Here is a 23,622-nt window from a genome sequence, read left to right as displayed (position 1 = left end):
ACGGTTAGATAAAGCTGGCTACTTCCTGGAGTCTGGAGACCAGTATCGTACACACACACAAAGGGAAGGGCAGGGAGATAGGGAGAGGGGAGGGGACAATGTGTGACGGCTACAGCCACTTCCACAATCCCTCTGACAGACTTATTCCCCTGACTGATTGCTTCCAGACTCCGTTAAAAACGCGACGCGGTCCCCCTGCACCGTTTGCGGTCGCTGCGTCGCGCTCCTGCTCGGCGCCAGTGGGGGATCCGGGGGACAATGCGGGGGATGAATATTGACTACCCCCATCCGCACATGCACAAACCTCTTCCCTCCCCAACACCGCACATCCCTGCCACCATCATTATCAGCCGCCCACCCCCCTTGCCCTGCAGCGACTCTGTCGCATTAACATACTGCTGACTGCACCTCCTCCCCGGGACTACTGTCTGTCGAGGGAACTCTGCGGGGCCACTGAGGAGACACACGCATGCATAGTAGAAAAAAAATTATATATAGGCTATCTTGAACTTTTGTTCATACATTACAATGGTGTTAATGGCGTGTTATATATCAACGCTATAATTTTATTGAGAAACTGGTCCATACATATTATTTATGCAGCATATAGTTAAATTCAAGCCATTGAGCCTGTCATAATACATATGGATTCAGCCAATAAAGACAATAATAAAGAAGGGGGACCCTCGATCTGCTGTCAGGTTAGAGAGGAAATTGATCATCGGCTGATGGACTCTTCTGCTGGATAAATGGAGATGAGTGGAAACAGTTGTGCAGACAATTAATACTGACAAACTCACGGGGTTCATGTGTTTGTCCCACTGAGAGCCAAACGTCCAGCGGGCGGCAGCAGCGCGCTCCCATCTTTGTTCCGGACATGTTTGATTGGGTTCTTATCGCCCTGAGTGACGTCTGACAGGCGAATTTCCTCAACTCTTTAAGAGGCAGAACCCAAAGTTCAGCCTCAGAACCCATAATCTTTGATCAGGTTTGGCCTACATCCTCGGCAGCTATCCGTGGGCACCAGTGCAACCTGAAAGTCGTAACAAAGGGCAAACTCCAAAAATATTGCTGAGTGAAACTGTCCTGTGTGATCAAGTAATCACCGTGACGGTAGCTTAAAGGTTTCATTTTGAGGAGAAGCTAGTAAGTTTAACTTAAACCGACAGTTCAAGTAACGGACTCATGAGAAAATACACTAATTAAATCGAGTACTTACTGAACATATCAGGAAACCAGCAGACAGGGCTCTATACAATTAAAAAATATGTCCACAATCATACAATGTCTTTAATTTTTTATTTTTTAAAACAGTGTTTGTGCTCCTCGAGCTTAGTAGCCTAAGTGCTGTGACCTGGCAAAAGGCTCCAGATTGTTTAATTTCTATAACAATTAAAAATGCGATAGTTTAAGAAAAAAAAAGTAAGTTTGTGTCTTTTCGACCTTTACTTAACTTTACTCTTTGTCAACTTTCTTTTCTTCTTCTTTTTTTTTTAAATAGATTTTTATTTATTTGGGAAGTGTTCCTATTTGTGTGTGTTTTTACGTGCACGCGCCCGCGCAAGCGTGTGCGCTGTGGGCTCTACTTGATCTGTTGTTTGTGCAACACAATCACATTTCTTTTAAGCGACAGGGTGTCTAGACACACACGTGACCGGGCGCGTCAATGCGCACTGGAGACTGGAGACGGAGCAAGGGCACCCAAACCATCCGCCTCATTTACAGACAGAGAGCCCTTTACCCCCCAACGAGATCACTCGTCGGCTCGCTTTCCTCTTCACTCAGCCACGGAAACTTCGTGCGAGATACGAGGTTGGATTATTTTAACTGAAAAGGGATTCGACTGCTAAAATAGGTTACCAGACTCGGTGCGTGGACGCAAAGCGAGGGTCTCTCTCGCTCTCTGTGTGGCTTTACAAACGCAACTCAACCCGGGTGAGACGTTCAGACGTGGATTTGGTCCCAGGCTCTGTGGACGAGGCTCACGCCGTTCAGCAGACCACATCCTTGGCAGACGACTGGCATACATAGACGATAACGGATCATTAAAAAAAAAAGCCCTTCGCCAGCCTGGTGTAGAGAGCCCTGCTCTGTGCAGTCGGATCAAGGATCTTGTGGATTAATGCTCTTGAAGACCCAGCGGCGAGCGTCGGTTTTCATGGGATAACTGCGATAGCGTTAAGGTTTAATTAGGCCCCTTTGCTCCAATATTTACCACATATAGTTGGCATTTATAGCAGAATTTTTGACAGTGTTTATTAGTTGAAAATCGCCACGGTGTGTGTGTTTTATAGGGGTCAGTACACAGCGCTATAGGTTGCACATCATCAGCTGAAAATTGTAACACGTCCAGGCAACACGCATCTCGGTTGCAGTAGGTTTTTCTCTCCGTTGTTTCGGCGAGTAAGCTGCTAGACTCATTATTAACCAGTACTGAAAGGCTGATGGTGATGGTAATTTATCCCCGGAGGGAAAGCTGACTGTCCCGTGAACCCCGACTGCTTTTCGACGATCTAGTCTGCAGGAGAAAGCAACAGAGACTGGCGCATGCTACAGATTTCCTCTGCTTATCCAGCTCCCAATTTTTCCACCGTATTTTCTCAGGCTGCTTGTCATTGCCTGGACTCGGATCCCGGAATCTTCATGATTTGCGGACACCATGCTCGTTTTTTAGCCGGGAAACCCTCTTTTCGTCCCGCATGTTTAGGACCAAACGATCGGGGCTCGTCCGGCGACTCTGGAGGAGCCGTGCGCCCGCGGAGGGCGACGGGGAGACGGATAGAGGAACGCATGGCTCCGGGGGCTGCTGCATGGGCAAAGCGACAAAGGTGGCCAAGTCCAACGCAGGGTCGGAGGCTGAATTGAAGGCGTTGACCCACTCGGTACTGAAAAAGATCAAAGAGAAACAATTAGAGGTGCTTTTGCAGGCGGTGGAGTCCAAAGGGGGTGCCCGAAGCCCCTGCTTGCTCCTGCCCAGCAAAGTGGACGCCAAAGTGGGTCAACAGTCTTACTCTCTCCCCATGCTGCTCTACAAAGTGTTCAGGTGGCCGGACCTCAGGCATTCCTCGGAGCTGAAGAGGTTGTCTTGCTGTGAATCCTACGGGAAAATCAACCCAGAGCTCGTTTGCTGCAACCCGCACCACATGAGCAGGCTTTGTGAACTTGGTGAGTTGGATTATTTTAATAGCCTCAACATTTTTTTTAAAAAAACTCTAAAGAATGTAACACAAGAAATTGTGTTAAATTCCCAGGTGGTCGGGGCTTATTTTAAATCAAGTTCAAACTCAGACACATTGACATCATGTCAAAGAGTTACCAGACTCCTTAAGGGCTAATTAGCCTAATTCAAATGACATCACCTCCCTGGCACAGTGGTCTTGAGTTTCCATAAGGTCAAACTTGACCCAAGTGCGTGACAAGTGTTCCTTTTCATCTAGTCGGAAGTGTGGCGTCATTATATTTATGTTCTTGTTTTTACATTGACATAGCTTTTTTAAAATCATTTTTATGTATTATTACACTGCCTTCCAGTTCTAAAAACGCGTTTTTTTTAATGCGCTTTAAATGTGCCAAAGGACTTATATTAGCAACTCCATCAAAGCCCCGCTTTGCAAACAAACAGGCTGGCTGCTATTTCAACATTTCATAATTGGCATTTCCAAAGTGCAGAGCGACTCAGCCAGAGCTTCACAGTCTTTCCACGGGGAAGTTTCCAGCCTCTCTCTCTCTCTCTCTCTTTCTCTGTATGCGTATGTGTGCGTGTGTGAGTGTGTGTGTGTGCGCTTGCTTGGCGTCCCGGGCCAAAAGAGGCCCGTATCTCAGTTTGTCCTAGACGCTGATAGTGGCCCTTCTGGCGCCAGGCGGCCCCCTGTTTATCTGCCTGCCAATGAAAGGCAATAGCCGCCCGGCCGGCCTCACTGCCTGCCTCTCCAGGCGGAGCTGACAGACACAAATCTTTTTTCCCCCTGAAGAATGACAACTCTTATCATAAAGTTTAGATCTCTCCCTTGTTTTTTTTTCTCATGCACTGCTTCTTTTCCCCCCCTCCGAACAGAGTCTCCTCCTCCTCCATATTCGCGCTATCCCATGGACTATCTTAAACCACCAGGTGAGCTTGATGTACACGCACAAACACTTGAACACACATGTATATATGTTTCTTGCAAGATACTCACATCTAAACGACCATATTGTATAAATTATGTCAAATGTATTCTACATTTGCATTACACAGCCATATAGTCTTCACTAGCCCTGCAGTGCATTTGTGTGTGTAGGAAATGGCTCCACGTTATGTTGTGATTTATGATAGCAGTGGAGTGGCACGCCTGGCTGGCTGGCCAATTCCATCGTGGCTGGCAGCCAGGGCAAGGCAATACAAAGTTGAGATACCAGCTATAGACTGACTGGCACATCACCAGGGGCAGTGTGCATGTCTGAGGGGAGGGAGGAGGGGTTTGTTTGTGTGTCCATCTATCTATTGTGAATCACAGCACTGAGAGAGACAGACAGACAGCAGAGTCTCTGGAGCCAGCCAGCGTTTATCAGCTGAAATGATCAGCAGATTAAGGTTTAGTGCTTGTGTGTGTGGCGGGGGTGTCATCATCCCACTTCAGTGTTTCGATGGATTTTAGGGAAAAGGAGAGGGTGTTTAAATTCTTCCACACTTTAGGCACTGGGATGGCAACACTGCTTTCCGCAACACATTTTTTTAATTAATTGTTTTCTCCCTCCACCTGCGCTGGGCTCCACAAGCTGCTCTGCCCTTGTGCCACAAAATGCCGTCAGGTTATGTCATCGCCCACAAAGTCAGTTGTGAAGTGTGTTAGATTTCACGCTATCACCAGAATAGACTAAAGAAGGAGAGGCAGTTTCTTTTCAAACTGCATAGAAGATGACAGAGATATAAATGACAGTGTGTTGGACTGTAAAGCCCCCAGTTTTTAATTATCTCAATCTCTCCCTTTGCTCATTTAGCCGTCTCGGTGTCTATTAGTGCAGAAAGAGCTCAGAGATTAACAGCCGACCAGCCAGTCAGGAGGAGAAAGTGGCTTTCAGTGAATGGAAACAATAGGAAGTCATTGCAGCTGCAGCTGCGGTTCTTCAAAGCCCCCCTTCACTTTGTCATCCCTATTTACCCTGCACTGACATTAATGTTGCACTTTTAAAGCAGGTCTCAAATCTTAAATACAAGTAGAATTGATCTGAAATGTTAGCAGCAAAATCCCCTTTACCTACAACTCACTGCTGATTTGGTGGGACTCGTCATAGGGTTGGCGTGGCGTCTCTGTATGAGTTCAGCTGGAGACTTTCCAGTCATTAAAGGAAACAAGAAGGTAAATAGGAAATGCAAGTGGGATGCAGACGAAGGAAATGATTATACAACACATGTCACCACCCTGTTTCCCCTTTTGGAGGGAACTGACAAAACTTGAATTGTTGTAATTGCAAGGGAATTAAATGGGGCCAACAAGAGCAACAAGTGTAGACAAATATCAGGTCTCAAGTTTTCTACTTAGATTATTTTCTACTTAGAAAATGTCTCTAGTTCACCTGTAGTTCTGCTTTATCCTGTAAGTCAGTGCAGCAACAGCTTTTGCTTATCAAAGGTGAAGCGTATTTATCAATTAGACTGTTTGTATTTGTATTGATGGAAAAAAAAGGGGAATTACATATTATTCAGACAATGGAGTGGGCTGGAATGTACACTCACACTCTCACACACATGTCAGATGAGCTTATCAAGCAGAAACATGGGGCAGGGAAGCTGTTGGTCATCAACTCCTTCCCATTACCAGAAGTCATTTCAATTTTCTGTACCAATTTCGGTATATTTGCTTTATATCAGGCCGTGTTAACTCATCAGATAATCTGCATATCAACTCTAAAAAGGCAATTAGATGTTATAAATGTCCACATGAGGCTGAAGAGCAGTGGATTTTATGATGCTGCTTTTATGATGCCAGTGAGCAGGAAGTGGGGTTATATGTGTCAGGGTGCCTGTCCTGCTCCAGCAGCAGCGGTCAATATGAAAGGAGCTTAGACGTAAAACGCTACCTTGTTTCAGCTCATGGGAATATAAATCACACACTGTTTGGCTCTTTCTCCCTGATGCCCCCTCAACCCTGTGGTCAGCTGTGAACTGTTGCCCAGGAGACCAGGGCAAGGCCTGTTGGCAGCCAATGAAAGCGATCAAGCTGGGTTATGCCCGTGCATCTCGTTAACGTGACCGCAGCAGCACGGGCCGCGTCCGGAGGGGGCAGGGTGGAGGAGAGTGGTGCTCACAGTGAAACCGCTCTGGTCACCGCTTCATAGTTACTGAGGCTCTGCTCGGGCAAGCTGGAGGCCTGTATATGTGGATTAAATTGTCCTTACCGTCAGCATCCTTTGCCACCTCAAATCAAAGAAATAGTCACTTTAGGGTTTTAACTTTTGATGACTTCTGTGCATTTGGCTTCCATTAGATCAGCACGAAAAACTTTTTCAGCCAGAGTGGAGGCGACAACTGCCACACACAGTATATAAAAGGTGTAGCGCGGTGCTGACGTGCAGCAAAAGGAATGTATAATTAGTGAAGCTACCAGCGACTAGCCTGCTCCCAGCGGTGTACTACTCTGCTCAGCACACACAGTGGTTCTGTTAAAGCTCCATTCAGGTGTCGTGTTGGAACTAGCCTACATTACAGGTCTTGGAGGGAGTTAAGAACACAGATGCAAAAGGGGCACAAGGGAAAAGAAATGACATAAAGAGGATTTATAGCAGCTTTTGAGGCTTTTGTAAGCTCTGTGTTTTTTGTCGAGATGGTGTGTCTTTGGTGCATGTTTAAAAGAAGCATGAAAACAAACAATTATCAGACAACTAGGACCCAGGTTAGTCTTGTAATATTTGATCTTTATTTGGTTATTGAGCTGGGATCAAAGCGTTCAGCCCGAACCCCGCCTCGGTCATTAGCAGAAAGAAGACAGTTCTTTCTAGATCAACAGATCGTCTGTGCAGAGAAGCAGGGCTCACATTCCTGCCGAAGCAGTGGATTATGTGGGATTATCAGGGGTGTAAGAAATTCTCTGCTGTAAGTCTTCTGTGTGTGTGTGTGTGTGAGAGAGTGTGAGCTTCATCGTCAGCGTCTTCATTAGGCATTGATTTCACCCGAGTGATTGACGGCCTCACAGCTGCTGCTTTGCCGTCTCCCCTCACACACAAGCAAAGGCACACAGAAACACGCCGAGTACTAATTCAAACTCTCTCGTTCCATCTTTCCATTAGATTCTCCAGACTCTGGACCTTCATCCAGTGACACTGGAGGAACAACATACTCGGCCCCTGTGGGGCTTTCAGGTAAATATTCCTCCAAACACGTCCCCTGTTTGTGTCACCTATTTTTCTACTTTTCCTCCATATCATTTTCCTCCTCTGTTTTCTTTTCCTTCTCCTTTGCATTCCTCCCAACACACACATCATCTCCCCTCCATACTTGTGATGATGAGGCAGTGATTGTGGGGGCCCCTGCTTCCCCTCTGTAATAAAAAAGCCAGTGAGGGAGGGTGGTGCAGTTCTCCCACATCCACATAAATTCCTCCCTCCTGGCTCTTTGAACAACGCTCCTCTCTTCTCCTCTTCTCTCCCATTCCCTCTCATCCCTTTCCGTGTAATGTTGTAATAGAAGACAAACACGCCGGGCTGTTGTTTGTAGTATAGTATGTTCAGTGCGTGTGGTATTGTAGGAAGAAAAAAAAGGCAGGCTTTATTTGACATTTCAGTGTTTGTTTTGGTATGTTTGCATGTACAGGGGAAGTCTTTGTAGATGGTTAACGCTCCTCTGGGCTCTGTGGGGATAAGAGTGAGACACAGGCGCCTTTCTTTCTTCCAGCTCTCATGCAGGACATGTTTCAGCCTTCCTCAGCTTTTCCCCTATAATCCCCTTTGGCAGTGTCGCCTTCCTTACCCATGGCCTAGTCCGCAGGCTACAGAATACGATGATGCTCATGAGAGAGTTTGCTCTCCACTGCCTCAGATTGCTCTGTGCTTTGCTTTCCTTTGCCTCAGATGGTTCTCATTACTGGGCCTTTAAAGCCTGTTTTATGTCAGTTGGTGTTCGTTGCCCATTTTCCCCCCGCCTTTGTTTGGTGGTCGGGGGGTGGTGGAGGGTTTAGCGTGCCTGTGTGTGTTCGTATATGGTGGTGGTGTGGTGTGGGGGGGTCAGAGCAATGCTTTAAAGAGCAGAGGATCCAAGAATCAGCCTGTCCTCTCCTCCACCATCAGATGGACACTAAAGTCCTCCCCGTGTGCATTAACTAAAGACATGTTTTAGACACAGTTCAAACTGTGAAACCGAAGAAGTGGAGTCTTAACAGGCGCCCCCCCCCCAAGCTCCCTCCCTGAGTTTTTCCCTCACTCAGTAAGGGATACACACTGCCCCTCCTCCTCCTCCTCTTCCACCTCCTCCCCTGTTTTCCTTCCTGGCGAGGATGAAATGACAGCGGCAGCCAGCGCTTTGGTGAATGGGCCTCCTCAGTAAGAGTAGAGGAGGTAGAAAAGCCAGGGCGTGATGGCCGTAGCGCTCTGCCCTCATGATTTCCCTGGCAAGCCAAGGGAAAAAAAAGGCTAATCCATTCCTCTTCTTCCTCCCTCCCTCCTTCCCTGCTTCCCTGCTTTGCTCCCTCCCTCTGGGGCCCTGACAAAAGAAACATGGCTCTCCCAGAGGCCCGCTGCTGACCTTCTAATTCACTCACTCTGCCCTTTTTATGTTCTTCTTCAGACATATTTACAGAGAGGAGGGAGGCTCTAAAGAGAGGAGAAAAGCAAAGACTTGAAGTCAGCAAGAGTCCTGCAACTTTTTGCATTGTATTAGAATAATTAAGACCTTGTTATCTTTGAGAAAGAGCCAGACTGGATTGGTTAAGCAGCTGCTATCGAGCTGCACCTCTGCAAGAGTAGATAATTACCCCGAAAGAAATCCTTATTCATCTAAAAACATAGTTCAAATAGAGTTGTGGAGAGGGTGTCCATCTCTGTTTATATATCCTGGAAAAGGCCTGGATCATTCAGGCTGGAAAGAGTTAAATGAACTGCGACAGCGACAAGCGCAAATGCAAACTAGGCTGCCTGCCAGGCTAGCAGCTCCAAAGCTCCCCTCGCTGGCTCACGTCATCAGCTTGGAACAGAGCAGAGAGGAAGGGAAGAGGAGAGGACGCTGGAGCCGGGTGTCGGGGCACCGATCTTGGTTTAAGCTGTGGTGAGGACTTAGCTTAGGGCTTTAGGTTCACCCAGGAACTGCACTAGAGAGATCAGAGGAAGGATTGTGAATTTCAGATCGGGTCAGGGTTAAGAGGGCGCTGGAGTGTTGGTTATGAATTTGTGGAGTGTTAAGTAACTTTGAGTTATGAGCAGCTTAGGTATTCATATAGCCTGAGATCCATTTTGTCAAGCTTAAAGCTTAAAGAGGTGTGGCACAAAGTTTCTCTTTTTTTTAAAACCTTTTTTAAAAATCTGCCTGTAACACCTTTAGAAGTTTGTCTACAGGAAGTTTGTGCACTCAGCCTCAATGTTTTATACAAGTTAGCACTTCTCTCTTTATGATAATGGTTCAACACAAGCAGCTATTGACTGCCTATTGAATTTAGTCTGGAACCGTCTGGTAAGCAAACAGGGTTACGAACCTTACCAGACAGTCGCTGCTGGCTGCTGTCGTTTTTTCTCTCTGATAATTACTGTTGAGGATCAATACTCAGCCAAAGTGTACACATATACATTAGGCCTCATTTAAAGTAAAATTTTAGACTTCTGTTTGTGTCAGACACTTGAATGTGTGGCATCGGTGTGTCTATGTGTCAGTGGCATGCCTGTTGGTGCCATTGGGGACAGACCCGCCGTGCCTGTGTGTAAGAGGATCCAGTTGGGTTGTGGTGACATGTATCCACACACACACACACACGCACACACATTTTGACATATACACACAGGCAGGCAGATAGAATGACCCGGTGCGAGCCCTGGCGGACAGCCGACTGTCACACAGGCACTTCCTCCCACTGCAGGTTAAATTTAGGCCGAGTTGTATTCTTATACCACCAGCCAGTCATCTCACTCGTCAGACAGTCGGCCAGGCCTTCACTCAGTCAATTAGTCATCCAGTGAATAGGCTGGAAGTATAACCTTCATCAGGGGCTCTGGTGGAGATTAAATTTAGTCTTGGCACCTCGGCTCATTAAATCAAACTCGTTCTGCTGTCATAAGTAAGGTCCCAAAGAAATGGCCCATTTTTGGAGCAAACTCGATGAGAGAAAAAGGCCTGTGTGTTGTTTTGAATGCGGTTGTTACATGGTATTTTCAGAAAGAGAGGTTTTCAATGGCACATTACCAAAGTAATACCAAAGTAAAACAAGAGTTGTGAATTTTCTTTCTTTTTTTAAAAGTTTTTTTTTTGACTAAATCTAAGCAATTAAGAAAGCAGCCCAGAAACAGAGCACCCTCAGTCTCCCTCTTCTCCATCAGCATTCCTGCCATGTTTGGGTTAGCAAGGAGAGGAAAGGGCTGCGCAGGATATGACCTCATGTCTTTGAGGAAAAGGCGAGCGGACAGGGAGGCAGCCGAGGCCTCATCTTGACGGAAAACAAACACTGGGGTGCACCAACCAGAAAGATGGGAGGGTGTGAAACACTTTTGCTTTACTTCCACAATGAGAGAAATGTACACATTGCCTGTTCTTTGAAGAGAAAATGAGCGCTTTCTTCCCAGAATCAGTGTCTATTTTTCTACTTGAACAGCAAGAGGAAGGATAGAAGAGAGAGAAGATGGCGGCTTTGGGTGGAGGGAGAGATGGCCATCAGCTCTGCTCTGTTCTCTGTAATTTGGAAGCTGTGTGTTAGCCAGCGAGTTGAGCAGAGTGGAGCCGGGCCGCTCCGTGCTGGGCCAGGATCTCTCATTACTCCCCACTTCCTCTCCTTGCGCGGCAGCCAAGCCGCCTCCTGGCAAGGGACTTAATTTTGGTTTTGGCCGTCCTCTGTTCCCCACCCTGTGTCATTATGCTGCACAAATCGCAAAAACAGCACGCAGAGACAGCAGAGGATGGAGAGGATGGAGGAGAGCGTGCCTTGCTTTCATGGTTGGGGCTTTTTCTTTAGCCTCAGATGCTTTCGAGTTGTTGCATTCACAGTTAAAACGTTACCTTACCTTTGCATAGCCCACTCACTGAAAGAAGGGTTATATAGATTGGGCTCCACGCCAAAGCTGGAGGGAAGCCCAGAACAAGATGAACATTGTTTTGGTTTGCAGTCACTCTGTGGAAGTGGATTTTGACACTACCTCAATGTCTGAAAGCATGAACAAGAGAAAGAGAATGTGTGAAGGAGAAAGAGGAAGGGAGGGATCGAACCCTTCTTTAGAAGGATAAAATAACGGAAATGGAAATAAGTGGAGACATATGCCTGTAAACCTGTGTGTGTGTGTGTGTCAGATTTCTTATGTGACACACAGCGCTGCTGTCTCCACCCTCCCGCCTGCTCATTCATGTTGTCAGTTTGTCTTTTGTGTACTCTGGAGCAGAGAGGGGCCTTTGGATGTCTTAGTGACACACTCATTCCTGTCAGTAACCACATCTCTATCAGTACTGGCATAACCACACACTCACAGATATACAGAGGGCTATAATTACTAATAACAGAGCAAAAACTCAAACAAAATGCTCAGATCACATACAACTGGCTCTGCTGGTTGTCTTTGTCTCTTTTTGTGGTGTTTGTTTTGTTTTTGGTTCCCACGGTGTTTCAGTATCACAACAACACAGTTGATTGTTCGGCTTGTCTGTCCATCTGTCTGTGGTGCCCTGTGTGTGTATGTGTGTGTGTGCTAAAGGCCTACAGATACTGATCTTGCGGGTAATCTCCTGACTTGCGTGTTTGCAGAAGTGAGCTGATGACATCACTCCAGCCTGCCTGGCACCCTGTTTCCAGCTAGCTAGTGTTTATTTGTCCTGTCACCCTGGGAAATCTGGGCTGCAGGGAGTGGTGGTGGTGGTGGTGTTGTGTGTGAGAGAGAGGGTCAGCGTGATGAAGTGTTGGAATAAGAACTCAGCGGGAGTAGGAAGGAGGCGTTAAAGGGGAACAAAACGTCCCTCAGTGAAAAAATATTGCGCTGGATTTTTTGGTGATAATGTGGATCCAGATGGAAGATGCTGCCCAATTAATTAGGAAAAGTTTCTGTGTTTTATCTCAAGCTGAGGAACTCATCGTTTCTGAGAGACATCAAGACTTGTGGATAATGTAATTGAAGCAGTTCCTCTGTAGACAGAGGCAAACATTAGGAAAACATGCCATTTCTTCCTCTTATCTCCTCTTGGTCGTGGCCGGATGGTTCATGTTAGTGATGGCGTGTCTGCAGCTCATTCTCTCTATCTGTGTTTCTGCAAGGAGACAGATCTGCAGATAGCAAAACTGTGCCACTCCCCTGTGCGGTTTTCCTGCCATCAGGGCTTATTTAGGTTTCCTGAAATGGGGGAAGGACTTAAAAGCTTACGTAACTTGCCACCCTAAAGCGGCACTTCCTCTGTTTCAGCTACTACACCCACTACCGCCCATCTGCTTGAGTATTTATCTGCCTCGTTACTGAAAAATATTGAGTTTAAATGTTGTGCTTCGTAAACATTGAAAAATGCCTGCATTTGCTTGAAGATTTAGCAGATGTTGATGTGTGATATTAAAAAGCTCTAGTTGAGGCCAATTGCTCAAGACTGCAGCTCATGTCTTGCATAAGCACTCCTCAGTCTTCACCTGACCTGTCAATGGTCAAATTGAATTGTGGGTAATGCAGGTGAGGGTTTTGAAAAGAAAGGGAATTGTAGAGAATAAAGGAGATGATTTTTGCAGCATCAGTTTTGGTGTAGTGTTAAAGTGAAGCTACTCTTCATTAGTGGAAAACAGCGCAATCCAGTTGACGAATAACACAATTAAGCCTGAATTAATGGCATTTCTGTTACTGGGTGATCTGCTGCACAATAAATAACTAGTCACAGGCAAAAGCAGACTGTCATTACCCTTTAGTGCAACTAAAGAAAATGGCTTCGGTTTAAACTTTCAAGGCTGTGGCGTTGCATTGATGTGAGACAAGGACAATCTTCTTTCCTCACTGCTACACAGAAACACAACTACTGACCTTTCTCTCTCTGAAGTGGTTGCCTGCCATTTAATTTTTTGCTGAAGCAGAAGGAGACGCAAAAATGCATCAGCCCTCAGCGGACAGCAAGGCTGCTGCTGAGGAGTTGTCGTCACTTTAAAACTCACTGAGACCAAAAAATGTTTGAACAGGAGGGGAGAAAGGCTGGGCTTTGACTGCAGAGAAAGACACACACACACACACACACACGCGCACACACACAGAGAACATATACAGCATGGCAGAGAGAACAAAAGGAATGCCTCCAGGGTGACCCTTGACCTTTGCAATAGACTTTCCTCGGCTCCAGAGAGGGTGTTGACTTAGAAAATAAGGCACCGTGAAGAGCCCTTCCTCCCCCCTCGAGCTGTTTGCTTCATGTCTTCCTCATTCCGTTTTTCAGCTGCTGTGTGTGTCTGATGACGACAGGGTCATTACACGTCTGAGCTGAGAGAGGCACAAACACACACAGAGCTCTCAGGAATCGATGCGAGACAGTCCTCAGGAGCCTCCTCACTATTTACCAATGTTGAAAGTGTTCAGAACTGAAGGCCGGAAATTGAGTGTGTGTGTGCGCATGATGGTGTAAGCGTGTTACTCTGTGACTGTGCTGACTTCTAAGAATAGCAGCAACCCGGTGTGTCTGTGTGTGTCTGTGTGTGGAGTCAGACAGAGGTAATGATTAACCTTTCCAGACTGTGTTTCTGGTCCTATGAGTAGCACCCAGTCTGCCAACCCCCCACCCTTCTTCTCCCTTCTCCCTTTGGCCAAGTCCAATTGTCTCAGCTAGCATGGCATCCACTCTCTAAAACAACAGGGGAGCTAACACCCTGTCAAATCTGTTGTCTTTGTCCGAAAATTCTCCATTGCACACGCGCTTTAAAAGAAAAGATATTTACACTTGTTTGGTATGTTGCTTTTACCCACCAACCCCACAGTCCTTACAGAACAGAAGCTGATTATCCATTAAATACCAAGAAAACACAGGAGCAATATGCTGTTTTAGATTCCACAGCATCCCTAATGTCTAATATCCACAAGCTCATACCGCCTGCTTCTTACAGTTTCTTACATTGCACAAACTACCTATAATAAGGCGTGTTCTCACTATTATCATCCACTATCATATGACAGAAAAATATTTTAGCCCTCCTCTGTCTTGCTTTGTAGTGAAGAGTAGGGAAAGTCTGTTTTTTTTTTTTATTTGGATGGGGGTTTTATGTGGATCCCATGGGACAAACCAGAATGGGACAGAACAGCAGCAGACAACTGAGTGAAGCAGAACAGAAAGGGTTGGGGTGACAGATGGCCGCAGGCTGCCAGCTAGTCAGCTTATCTCCTGCGAGGAGAGGCCAGAGACACAAGAGGGCTGAAAGTCCGCAGTGCAGACGAGCAGGTGGGGAGGCAGACATCCAGCATGCAGACAGACACACAGACAGATGTACAGACAGGGACAGTAAGTATTCAGGAGCTGGAGCTGATAGACACAAGGCACAACTAGGGTGACACAAACACCTACATGAGGGGCATCTGAAATAGTGTCAGGCTGTAACACGAGGAGCTTGACACCTCCCACACGGTGTATTTAAAAATTAAAAATTCAGTTAAATGAGCCTTACACTTGGAACAAGGTGTGTTGATACAGGGCCACTCAAATTAATGTAGCCCTGTGTGTGTTGTTTGTAAATGTGTGTGTGTGTGTGGGTGTGTGTTCGGCAGCATTACTCATGAGGTGTAAGCTCTTCTGCTGTCAGAACAAGCTGTGAACATACTCTTCACAAGGCAGCGCCCCGCAGATGGAAGAGTCTGCCCGTCTCTCGTTCCCTCTGCTGATATACTGAACATAATGAGTTTGGGTTTGTTTACCTGTAAGAGACATTTGAGCCAGACGGAATACTGCAGAAGTCTGTTTTAGAAATCGGGGCCACATTAAAACACATGAGCATTTGTCATCGTGTTGCATTATGCAAAGTGTTGGATGCAGTGTTATCAGGAGCTCAACTTAGGCAAGGGGCGAAATGTCAGAATATCTTGACTGATTATCAGCATGTCTTTCTGACGACTGGACTTGCAATTCTCTTTTTTTTAGAAAGTGACATTGTCACTGTTGCAAAGGCAAAGGTTTTTCTTACACCACTACTTTACTAGCTGACCTTTTTTTTTTTTATTTTCCTTAGTTGTTTCCTTGTCTAACTTCCACGCCTCACTTGTATCCCTCTCTCTTTTTTCTCTCCTCTGCGGTTCTCACCCGCCATCAGAGTTTTGGAGGGGGAAGGAGAGTCCATGAGGCAGGGGAAACGGGGCAGTTAGTGTAGTCCTGAATAGCAGGGTGTTTTCAGGCTGCAATGACAGGCTCAGACAGGCAGCCGCTCTAATGACCTATGACGCCAGGCTCTGTCTCTCTCAGCAATAACAAACACACACACACACACACACACACACACACACACGCAGGGCCCCACAGGTGAGCTCTACCAGCAAGCCCACTGTCAGCTGTTAAGAAAGTCCAACGCGCCCTTCTCCTTATCATCCTTGGCTTTGCATGTATATGTAAAACATACCAGGATTGGAGACAGTCTGACATCTGCCTGAGACACAAAAGACACTTTCTGTTTCTTATCTTGAAGATAAATTCTTCTTTTCCCTCCATTTAGTCTAAGGTAGATAGTTGGGTACTCAGTTTCCCTTCGCACCCCACAAGGATGGATTTATGAAAAACTCCCTGAGGCTCAGCTCAGTCCAACTTCAAAGAACACAGCCCCTCTTGTTTTATGGAAGGCATGCTTTCAGTTTTGCTGGCCCCCTTCCCTCTCCTCCTCCTTTTCTGTCTCTCCTCTCCCAATGTTGTCTTTTTCCTTCAATTTTTTTTTCTTTTCCCTGCATCTAATGAAGGCTAATGACAGGCCGGGCTAAGTCCGCTTGGGCCGGCAGAGATCCTGCTGCATTAACATTGCATTTTGTCTCAGACGGGACCTTCCAAATTACCGGTTACATTCACAGCTACCGCCTGCAAGATGAAAGAGGGAGGTCGAATGGGAAGGATGGGTGCAACTGAAATGGCTCTTAGTGGGGCTCTTTTTTCCCCTTATGTTTATATATATATATATATACATATATATATCCACCTTCCAAGCTTTCTTAACCTTTGCATGTCTCACAGAGGCTGAATTTGTCTAAGGAACAGATGGTTGAGCAGTTGATAGAAGTTGCAGCAAAAAGATGATCACCCTAAAAAGCACTGGAGACACTTAAAAATCAGAGGAAGCAAAGTTGCAAAAGTAACAGTCAAAGTATGTGAAAAGCATTCCTTCTCCTCCCCACCCCGCCTCTTTTCTGTCTTCCTATATTTCCCTTGCGCCTGACTGGCTCCCACTTTTCTGGCTGAGAGTAGCTGGGAGCCAGATTTCTGTGGAATAGAGATATGAAGGGAAAGAGGGATGGTGCAGGAGGCGCTCTAAAGGGGGACAAAATAGGGAGGAGGAGTTTGGAAACTGGAGCATGGCCAACGCTACACTTCTTTTACGCTGGGGGGAAACTTTAGACTGGTGAGGCCTCGCTTGTCAACGATCCAGACACCAGGGTTCGAGAGTTGAGTTGCCTCACTCGTCTGCTAAACATGGTTTATGTGTTTGTGTGAAAGCCCTTCATCTTGTGGCTGTCACAGTTACCATGGCCTCATCTTTGTCAGTCAAAGATGGACTCTAATTTCCTACAGCAGGGTGAAGCATTTGCAGTAGAGACGATCAGGACATCAGGTTGACGTCAGTACACTGTAGCCACGCCGCTACAAAAATACAGCGAGCCAGACAGAAGATAAGCATTTAATGCCTAGATAAATATTGTACTGCCTGTGGAAACTTGCTTGGCAGTGTCTCTGAGCTGATTTTCTTGTCTGAACTCCAGGAATTCCAACATGGTTTTCCTGTGTGGCAGAAATTGTGGATGACAGTTTAGTTTTGGCTCTTGACTAAAGCAAATTCTTCATTTCCCAAAACTGGGATAAGGAAGAAGTTGTTCAGATGTAGCAATGCTTAAGCAGCTTTGTGGTTTAGATTTAGATGACATCTGATGAGAAGTCTCACATGCACTCATCTTTTCCCCCTCTTCTTTCTTTTTCCTCTTGGTCCATTCAAATTGTAGTCTAAAGTTTCATTGTCTTTTTCTCAGGCCTAACCATCTCCTTCTCTTGCCTCCTTCAGATTCCCTGGCATTGCAGGAGTCTGGTGAACGGGCCCATTGGTGCGTGGTGGCATACTGGGAGGAGAAGACACGCGTCGGGCGCCTCTACTCAGTTCAGGAACCCTCTCTGGACATCTTTTATGATCTACCTCAAGGGAATGGCTTCTGCCTGGGCCAGCTCTGCTCCGAAAACAAGTCACAACTGGTGCAGATGGTTCGGGCCAAGATCGGCTATGGCATCCAGCTGACGCGCGAGCCAGACGGGGTGTGGGTCTACAACCGCAGCTGCTACCCCATCTTCATTAAGTCGGCCACACTGGACAACCCGGACTCGCGCACACTGCTGGTGCACAAGGTGTTTCCCGGATTTTCCATCAAAGCTTTTGACTATGACAAGGCCGGCAGCCTGCAGAGGCCGAACGACCACGAGTTCACACAGCAGCCTCGCACGGGCTTCACGGTGCAAATAAGCTTTGTGAAAGGCTGGGGACAGTGCTACACCAGACAGTTTATCAGTAGTTGCCCGTGTTGGTTGGAAATCATCTTCAACACCCGATAGCAGCAGCCTTTCCTGTCCTTCACCCTCACCTTTTTTGTTCTTTCACAAAAAGACTTCACCCACTTTCCTTTTTTTTTGTTCCAGAGGTTCAAAACACAGAAAGAAAAGGATTTAAAAGAAGAAGAAAGTATAAAATTCTGACAGACTTTTGTTTAATAAATGACTGAGATTTAATTAAATAAGAAGCGAAAAAAATGTATTTTATGTTATATATAAATATATTATTAATTGTAAATATGAAGACGTTTTATATGCATCATTATTTATGTATTGTGCAATGTGTTGATGAGAAAAAGAAAACAAGATGCACTTTGCTTAATATAAATGCAAAACAAAGAAATGCCAAAATGAAAAAATAAAAAAAAATACAAATATTTCTTGTCCAGTCCGTCTTTAGGTTTGTGATGTTTCCATTTGGTAGAACCAATGTTCTATTTAGTGCATGATTTAGATTAGATTATTAAATTGGATCCACATGTCAATTCTCTAAACCCCCTTCATTTTGCCTTCATTATAACCAAAGTCAACATTGATTTAACTTTGTGTTGCTGAAGCACTTTGATGTTGTGCCGTAGATCTTAAAAGCATTTCCCTCCAAGACAAAATGACTCAGACTGTGACACAGTCATAACTCACTGTCGCTGTTCCTGCAGGCTCATTATGCCTTTTAAAATTGTGTCTTTTTCCTGAGTTATTTGGGGATGACTGTCCCTCTTCCTCTCTGTCATTAAGCGACTGATGACATCACGGCCAGGAAGCAGTAATGGCAAAATTCAGGAACCAATAAAGTCAACAGCGGGTCTGGCTTCCTGGAGGAGTCACTTTTATTTAAATGGCTGATAAGCAAAAGGAATGTCATGTATCAAACAAAGAATTTTGTGCCACACCTGAGGAAATGAAGAAGCACTGGAAAATTACAACTTCAGTTTGAGATGTTGGATCAGTGTGTGGTTAAAATTGATGGCCTATTTATGCGCATTAAGATCTATGAAAACAAGACAAAACAGATCTCCTAACAAACAAAATGTGTGTGTGTGTGTCTGTCTGGGCCTTGTCCTGTTGCGAGTCAGATGGATGTCTGTGAAGAGGATTACCACTGTAAGCCTGCTTTACCCACACACAGTCTCAAAGTCCTACATTCACAAGACCCACTTTCATGCCATCCACCCCTTTTGTGTGCTCTGGTCAAGAACACAAACTGGTTTTCAAATTATAAAAGAGTGTAATAATGATTTAGGGCAACCTTTTTTAAATGTCTTTAAAATAGATATGGCCATCACAATTGAGAGTGCAGTTAAATTGCTTGTACATTTAAATATTTTCCAGGTATTTACTTAATAGGACACTGGGATACTGGAATACTTGCACAGCAATTGCTGTCATCAACTTCTACTTATGAAACATTTGTTCAAGGATACATATTCATGTCCTTTCCCAAATTTATTTCAACAATGGGAGCCAGTACCTACAACTGTCATTATCGTTGGATTTATTACAAAATCCAGACAAAGAAACACAGCGAACAAAGAAAATCAATCATACAGTAAAAATGTTCACATGGTAGGACTGTTTTACTTAGTATAATGCACATGAAACCCATGGCTGTCTGTTTGTCCTCATAGCCGTAATCCCTAACCCTCCTAATACAACTAAAGCGGCTCGGCGCCTTGTGTGTGCTTGAGGCCTTATGTACATGACCCATGACTTTTCTCAGACGGGGGTGACCCTGATTCAATAATTCTATTAAAACTATTACGAAAAACACCAGCGTGTACATGTATTTGGCATAACTGTGTGAACATCAAGACAACACTTTTGAGTGTTACGAGGTAGCTAGTTCAAGCATTATATGACTGCTTTTAAATTTATATATATATATATGTATATGTAGACCACAACCACATTAATGCGGTGGGCCGTGGTTATCACCTGGATTTTAGAGTTTTACCTGTGGCCACAAGAGGCATCAAGAAAGTAAGTCGTACACATTCGCTTTGCATGTGTGAGTCGGTTTTTGTCTGGCTTTACTAATGCTTACATGTGTATTTAACAACATGTGTGGCTGTGGAGGGTGCAGGTTTTCTACTAAATAAATGTACATTAAGCTGCTGGAACAAGTTGGCATGTTCAGTCACATTTTGGCTGTTTGTGGTTGTTTGTTGGCTGTGCAGACTTGAACCTTTTTTTTTCTTTCTTTCATTCTCATTATCTCTCAAGTGGTGTTCTGTTATGCAGGATCCCTTGAATTAGTAACATGAAGACAGAAGGCTATGTAGGCAATGAAAAAAAAACAACAACCAATTATTTATTGATTTATTTCTCCAGTGAACATTTTATCCATGAAATTGCATTTCCTGACTACTGTTTCACGATCAACCAGTTATGAAAAATAAAACAGTTATTTGTATTGCTGCAGATTAATCCCCTTTCAAAAATTTTTTTGTAAAATAAGCAAGAAGCTTAAAACAGAATCATATCCCTACACAATACAATGGTGATGAAATTATTCACTCTTAACTGTAACAAAATTAGGAAGAGCAAAATCCACTGTCCACTTTCTGTTTGATTTTATTTGCAATTCAATAGAAATCAAAAGTAAGGCTTTTGCTGTCTGGTTACAGCAAGTCTTATTTTTTTGGTCAAGAACGTCTATACTCAAATAAAAACTGACAGAAAGTGAAACACTCACACAGCTCTGTTTATGTTACATTGAGTCTCTGCCAAGGCCATGTTTTCATTTGTGCAGTTGCATGTACAGCAAGACATTAATAGCACAGATCCACGTGAAGATGCCAAAAATTGATGTCACACTCTGACCTGTACTGAAACGCCAACGGTTTAGAGCAGGGGTGTCAAACTCAAATACACAGACTCAAACTCTATAGGGTTTAGAAGATACAATTATTTGACTCTCTCTAAGCGCACACTTGCACGTGGGAGTACCTGTGAATTTTGTCCATGTGTTGGTACGGGGAAGGTGAATATGAAAATAAAAGAGACCGTCTGGTTTGAGAATCTCAGAATGATTACAGAAAAGTAGAAAAAACCTTTCACCTTTTGCCAGGCCTGTACATCGCAGGCAGATTTGCGGATATTATGAGGTGCGGTAGGTTCGTTCTTGTCTTTGTGGCTCAGAAACACTTCCAACATCTTGTATACTGATGTGTGTGTGTGGTGGTGGCCCCTCCAGGCCTGACTGGATGGGGTTAGTGGGGCCTGCTCTTTGTGAGTGAATGTGCCATGACCTTTTCATGTCAGGGATTACTCTGAATCTAATGTAAACATTCCTTTGATTTGGTAAACTGTTGATGATTTTCCGAAATGTGAATAATTTTACATTGTGTTAATTTTGTTATGTATTATTCAAAGACTGCGCTGTTTTGTTTTTTTTCAAACATTATTTGCACACCTCGTGTGTATACGTTCCTTTATTTTTGTACATGTGCCCGCACGTGGGGGTGTAAGACAAAGTCCTGTGCTGGTAGACAAAGCTAACCCCCATCCCCCTTTTCCTCATCCCTAGGGGGGAGATAAGACACAGTCTGTTCAACTGCCAGCTCCCAGCAGGAGGGGGGCTGGGGCTCGGGATGGGAGGTTATGGAGGAGGTGGAGTAGGACAGTCTAGCCATGTTTACAAGCTGGAAGTGTCGGTTGGGGGTTTAAAGAAGGGGACAGCCACTTCTGGGATTCATCTGCTTATTTAGCCCCTTTATGGCCTGCAGTGATGCTTTCTTCACCCGTTCTAGAATTATAGAAAAATATCGTAGGCAAACACAATAAACACACATAATGTTGACATGTGCATGCACAGTGTACATGACATCCAAAGAGCAGGCATTTCTGTTTCACAGTCTATATGAATTGTGATCAATTAAAAGATATTGTTGCATTAAGCTGACAGTTGCAAGAACACAGCCTGCTGATAGTCATTAGAAAAATGCTTAGAGCACGGCACTTCCAAGTGATGAATTTGAAGCAAATATTGATCTGTTGCAAGGAACAGTCACACCCAAGACTGCTTTTCTGTGTGCTGTATGCAGTTTTAATTAAAACATTTTTTTTTAGTGTAGATATCTCCAAGAACTAATTATCATCCTCTTTTCATTTATGCCCTCACACATGTTTGCATATGGAGCATAGAAAAAATTTATTTTCAGCTGCTCTAAGAAGATTTGCCTGATGGCACGTTTTTCCATGTTTTCTGGGTTATCTGCCGCATTCAAATCATGTTTTGTCACCTTAAATGCCACCCAAAACTTAAAACTCTACGCATGTTTTAGTATTTTCATGCATTGGAACTTGTTTTATCAAGTAATCTGAAAACTCTTACTCATGAGACTTTTTTTCTACAAACCTTTCTTACACGTTAACAAAGAGTGAAAAGCAGGATTGGTGGAATTATCTAAGCAGTGCACAGTTAGGGAAGCTAGAGCGTGCACGTCAAGTGGAAGTTATCGCAACCAAGTAACTAATGGTCTGCTGGTGCTATTCAGAGCATCGTACAGTTTTTCTGCTTCAGAGATGTCTTTAAGAAAATGTGTTTTTGGTTGGGGGGGCAAGCTGACCATTTTTAGCTTCCCCAAAGACCCAGCAATCTTAGATCAGTGAGTGCGCGGGAAAAAGGTTTGGATTTGTTAGCCACCCTTCACTGACGGCAGTTTTATGAGCAAGGCTCAGTAGATGCTGACTTCGCAGGTAGATTTAAGCTAAAAGTTGAGGCTAGTCAAGCACTAAAGGTCTGAATCGCAAAGGTTCTGATTTTAGGAAGCTCAGTTTTGTATGTTTTTGGTCAGACCAAAATGTTAACACGCATTTTAAAGTTTGGGCTTTGATAGGACTAACAAGATATTTACATTTTTTTCCCCCAGTGTCTTGCTAACACACTCGAGACCATGAGAAACTTTGTCATCATTCCCATCAGGACACTAGGACCAAATTTGCATTCAGATAAGGCTGCAACAAGTAATGTATTTCATGGTCAGTTAATCTGTTGATTATCAATTTATAGTTTAAACTTTCCCTTCATTAACACCAAAGACAAACAAAGAAAGTCTGCAGCTGGCATAGCTTTTCCTACCCACATTTTTTTGTTGTGATAGAAACTGATATTTTCCTCTTAAGCTTCTTTTGTCTTTTGGCATCTTGTTAAGATCACTAGAATCTTCTCATTACATCAATATATAATGCAACAAACAATTTAGTCTATAAACTAAAATTCAAAATCCAAGTGATCTAATTTCAGTTGGTACAAGTAGATGTAGGGACCACCAGCCTCACATTTCATAATAGAAATTAAACATTTTGACTTAATCCCCCCCCAATTATACCATGCCATAGATGTGACTTCATGAAATGAAATATTTAATTAAAATTTTTTATTTAACCGGCTGCATCCCTCCATCATCCGGTCTCTCACAGTTATGCCTTTGAAGTGTAGAGCTGCTGAAGTCTAGTGTTTGCCAAAACTTAAATAGGTAAACAAGCCAAACCATATCAATAATTTCTGATATAATTATTGAACCCCCCCCCAGAAGCTGCCATTTCCTTTAATAGATGAAACAGAATGAGTCATTGTTTGATTAATATTTTGTGGACTGATATTCCACCCCAAATCTGTTGTTTCTGTATATTCTACTCAGTAGGATGCAAAGATACAGCAGTTGCTCTGTTTGCAGCTGTACTTTGGTGAAAGGGTGATCTTTTTAAAAACTGTACATATTCCTCCTCCCATTTTCTAT

The 23,622-nt window shown here is 44.4% G+C and overlaps 1 protein-coding gene across 1 annotated transcript; it reads left to right on the top strand.

The window, feature by feature from the left end:
* The first annotated feature begins 1,621 nt into the window (after nt 1-1,621).
* Nucleotides 1,622-18,263, top strand: smad7 (SMAD family member 7). Its single transcript, XM_072372670.1, has 4 exons — nt 1,622-3,165; nt 4,055-4,108; nt 7,264-7,335; nt 17,346-18,263. Exons 1-4 carry the CDS (start codon nt 2,700-2,702, stop codon nt 17,882-17,884), a joined length of 1,131 nt encoding a protein of 376 aa, XP_072228771.1. The 5' UTR covers nt 1,622-2,699; the 3' UTR covers nt 17,885-18,263.
* Nucleotides 18,264-23,622: the final 5,359 nt, after the last annotated feature.

Source organism: Leuresthes tenuis, unplaced genomic scaffold, assembly GCF_036924035.1.
Source record: "Leuresthes tenuis unplaced genomic scaffold, fLeuTen1.0.hap1 SCAF_19, whole genome shotgun sequence".
NCBI lineage: Eukaryota > Metazoa > Chordata > Actinopteri > Atheriniformes > Atherinopsidae > Leuresthes > Leuresthes tenuis.
The sequence above is the reverse complement of the archived record's forward strand: the minus strand, read 5'-3'. Positions and strand labels throughout refer to the sequence as shown.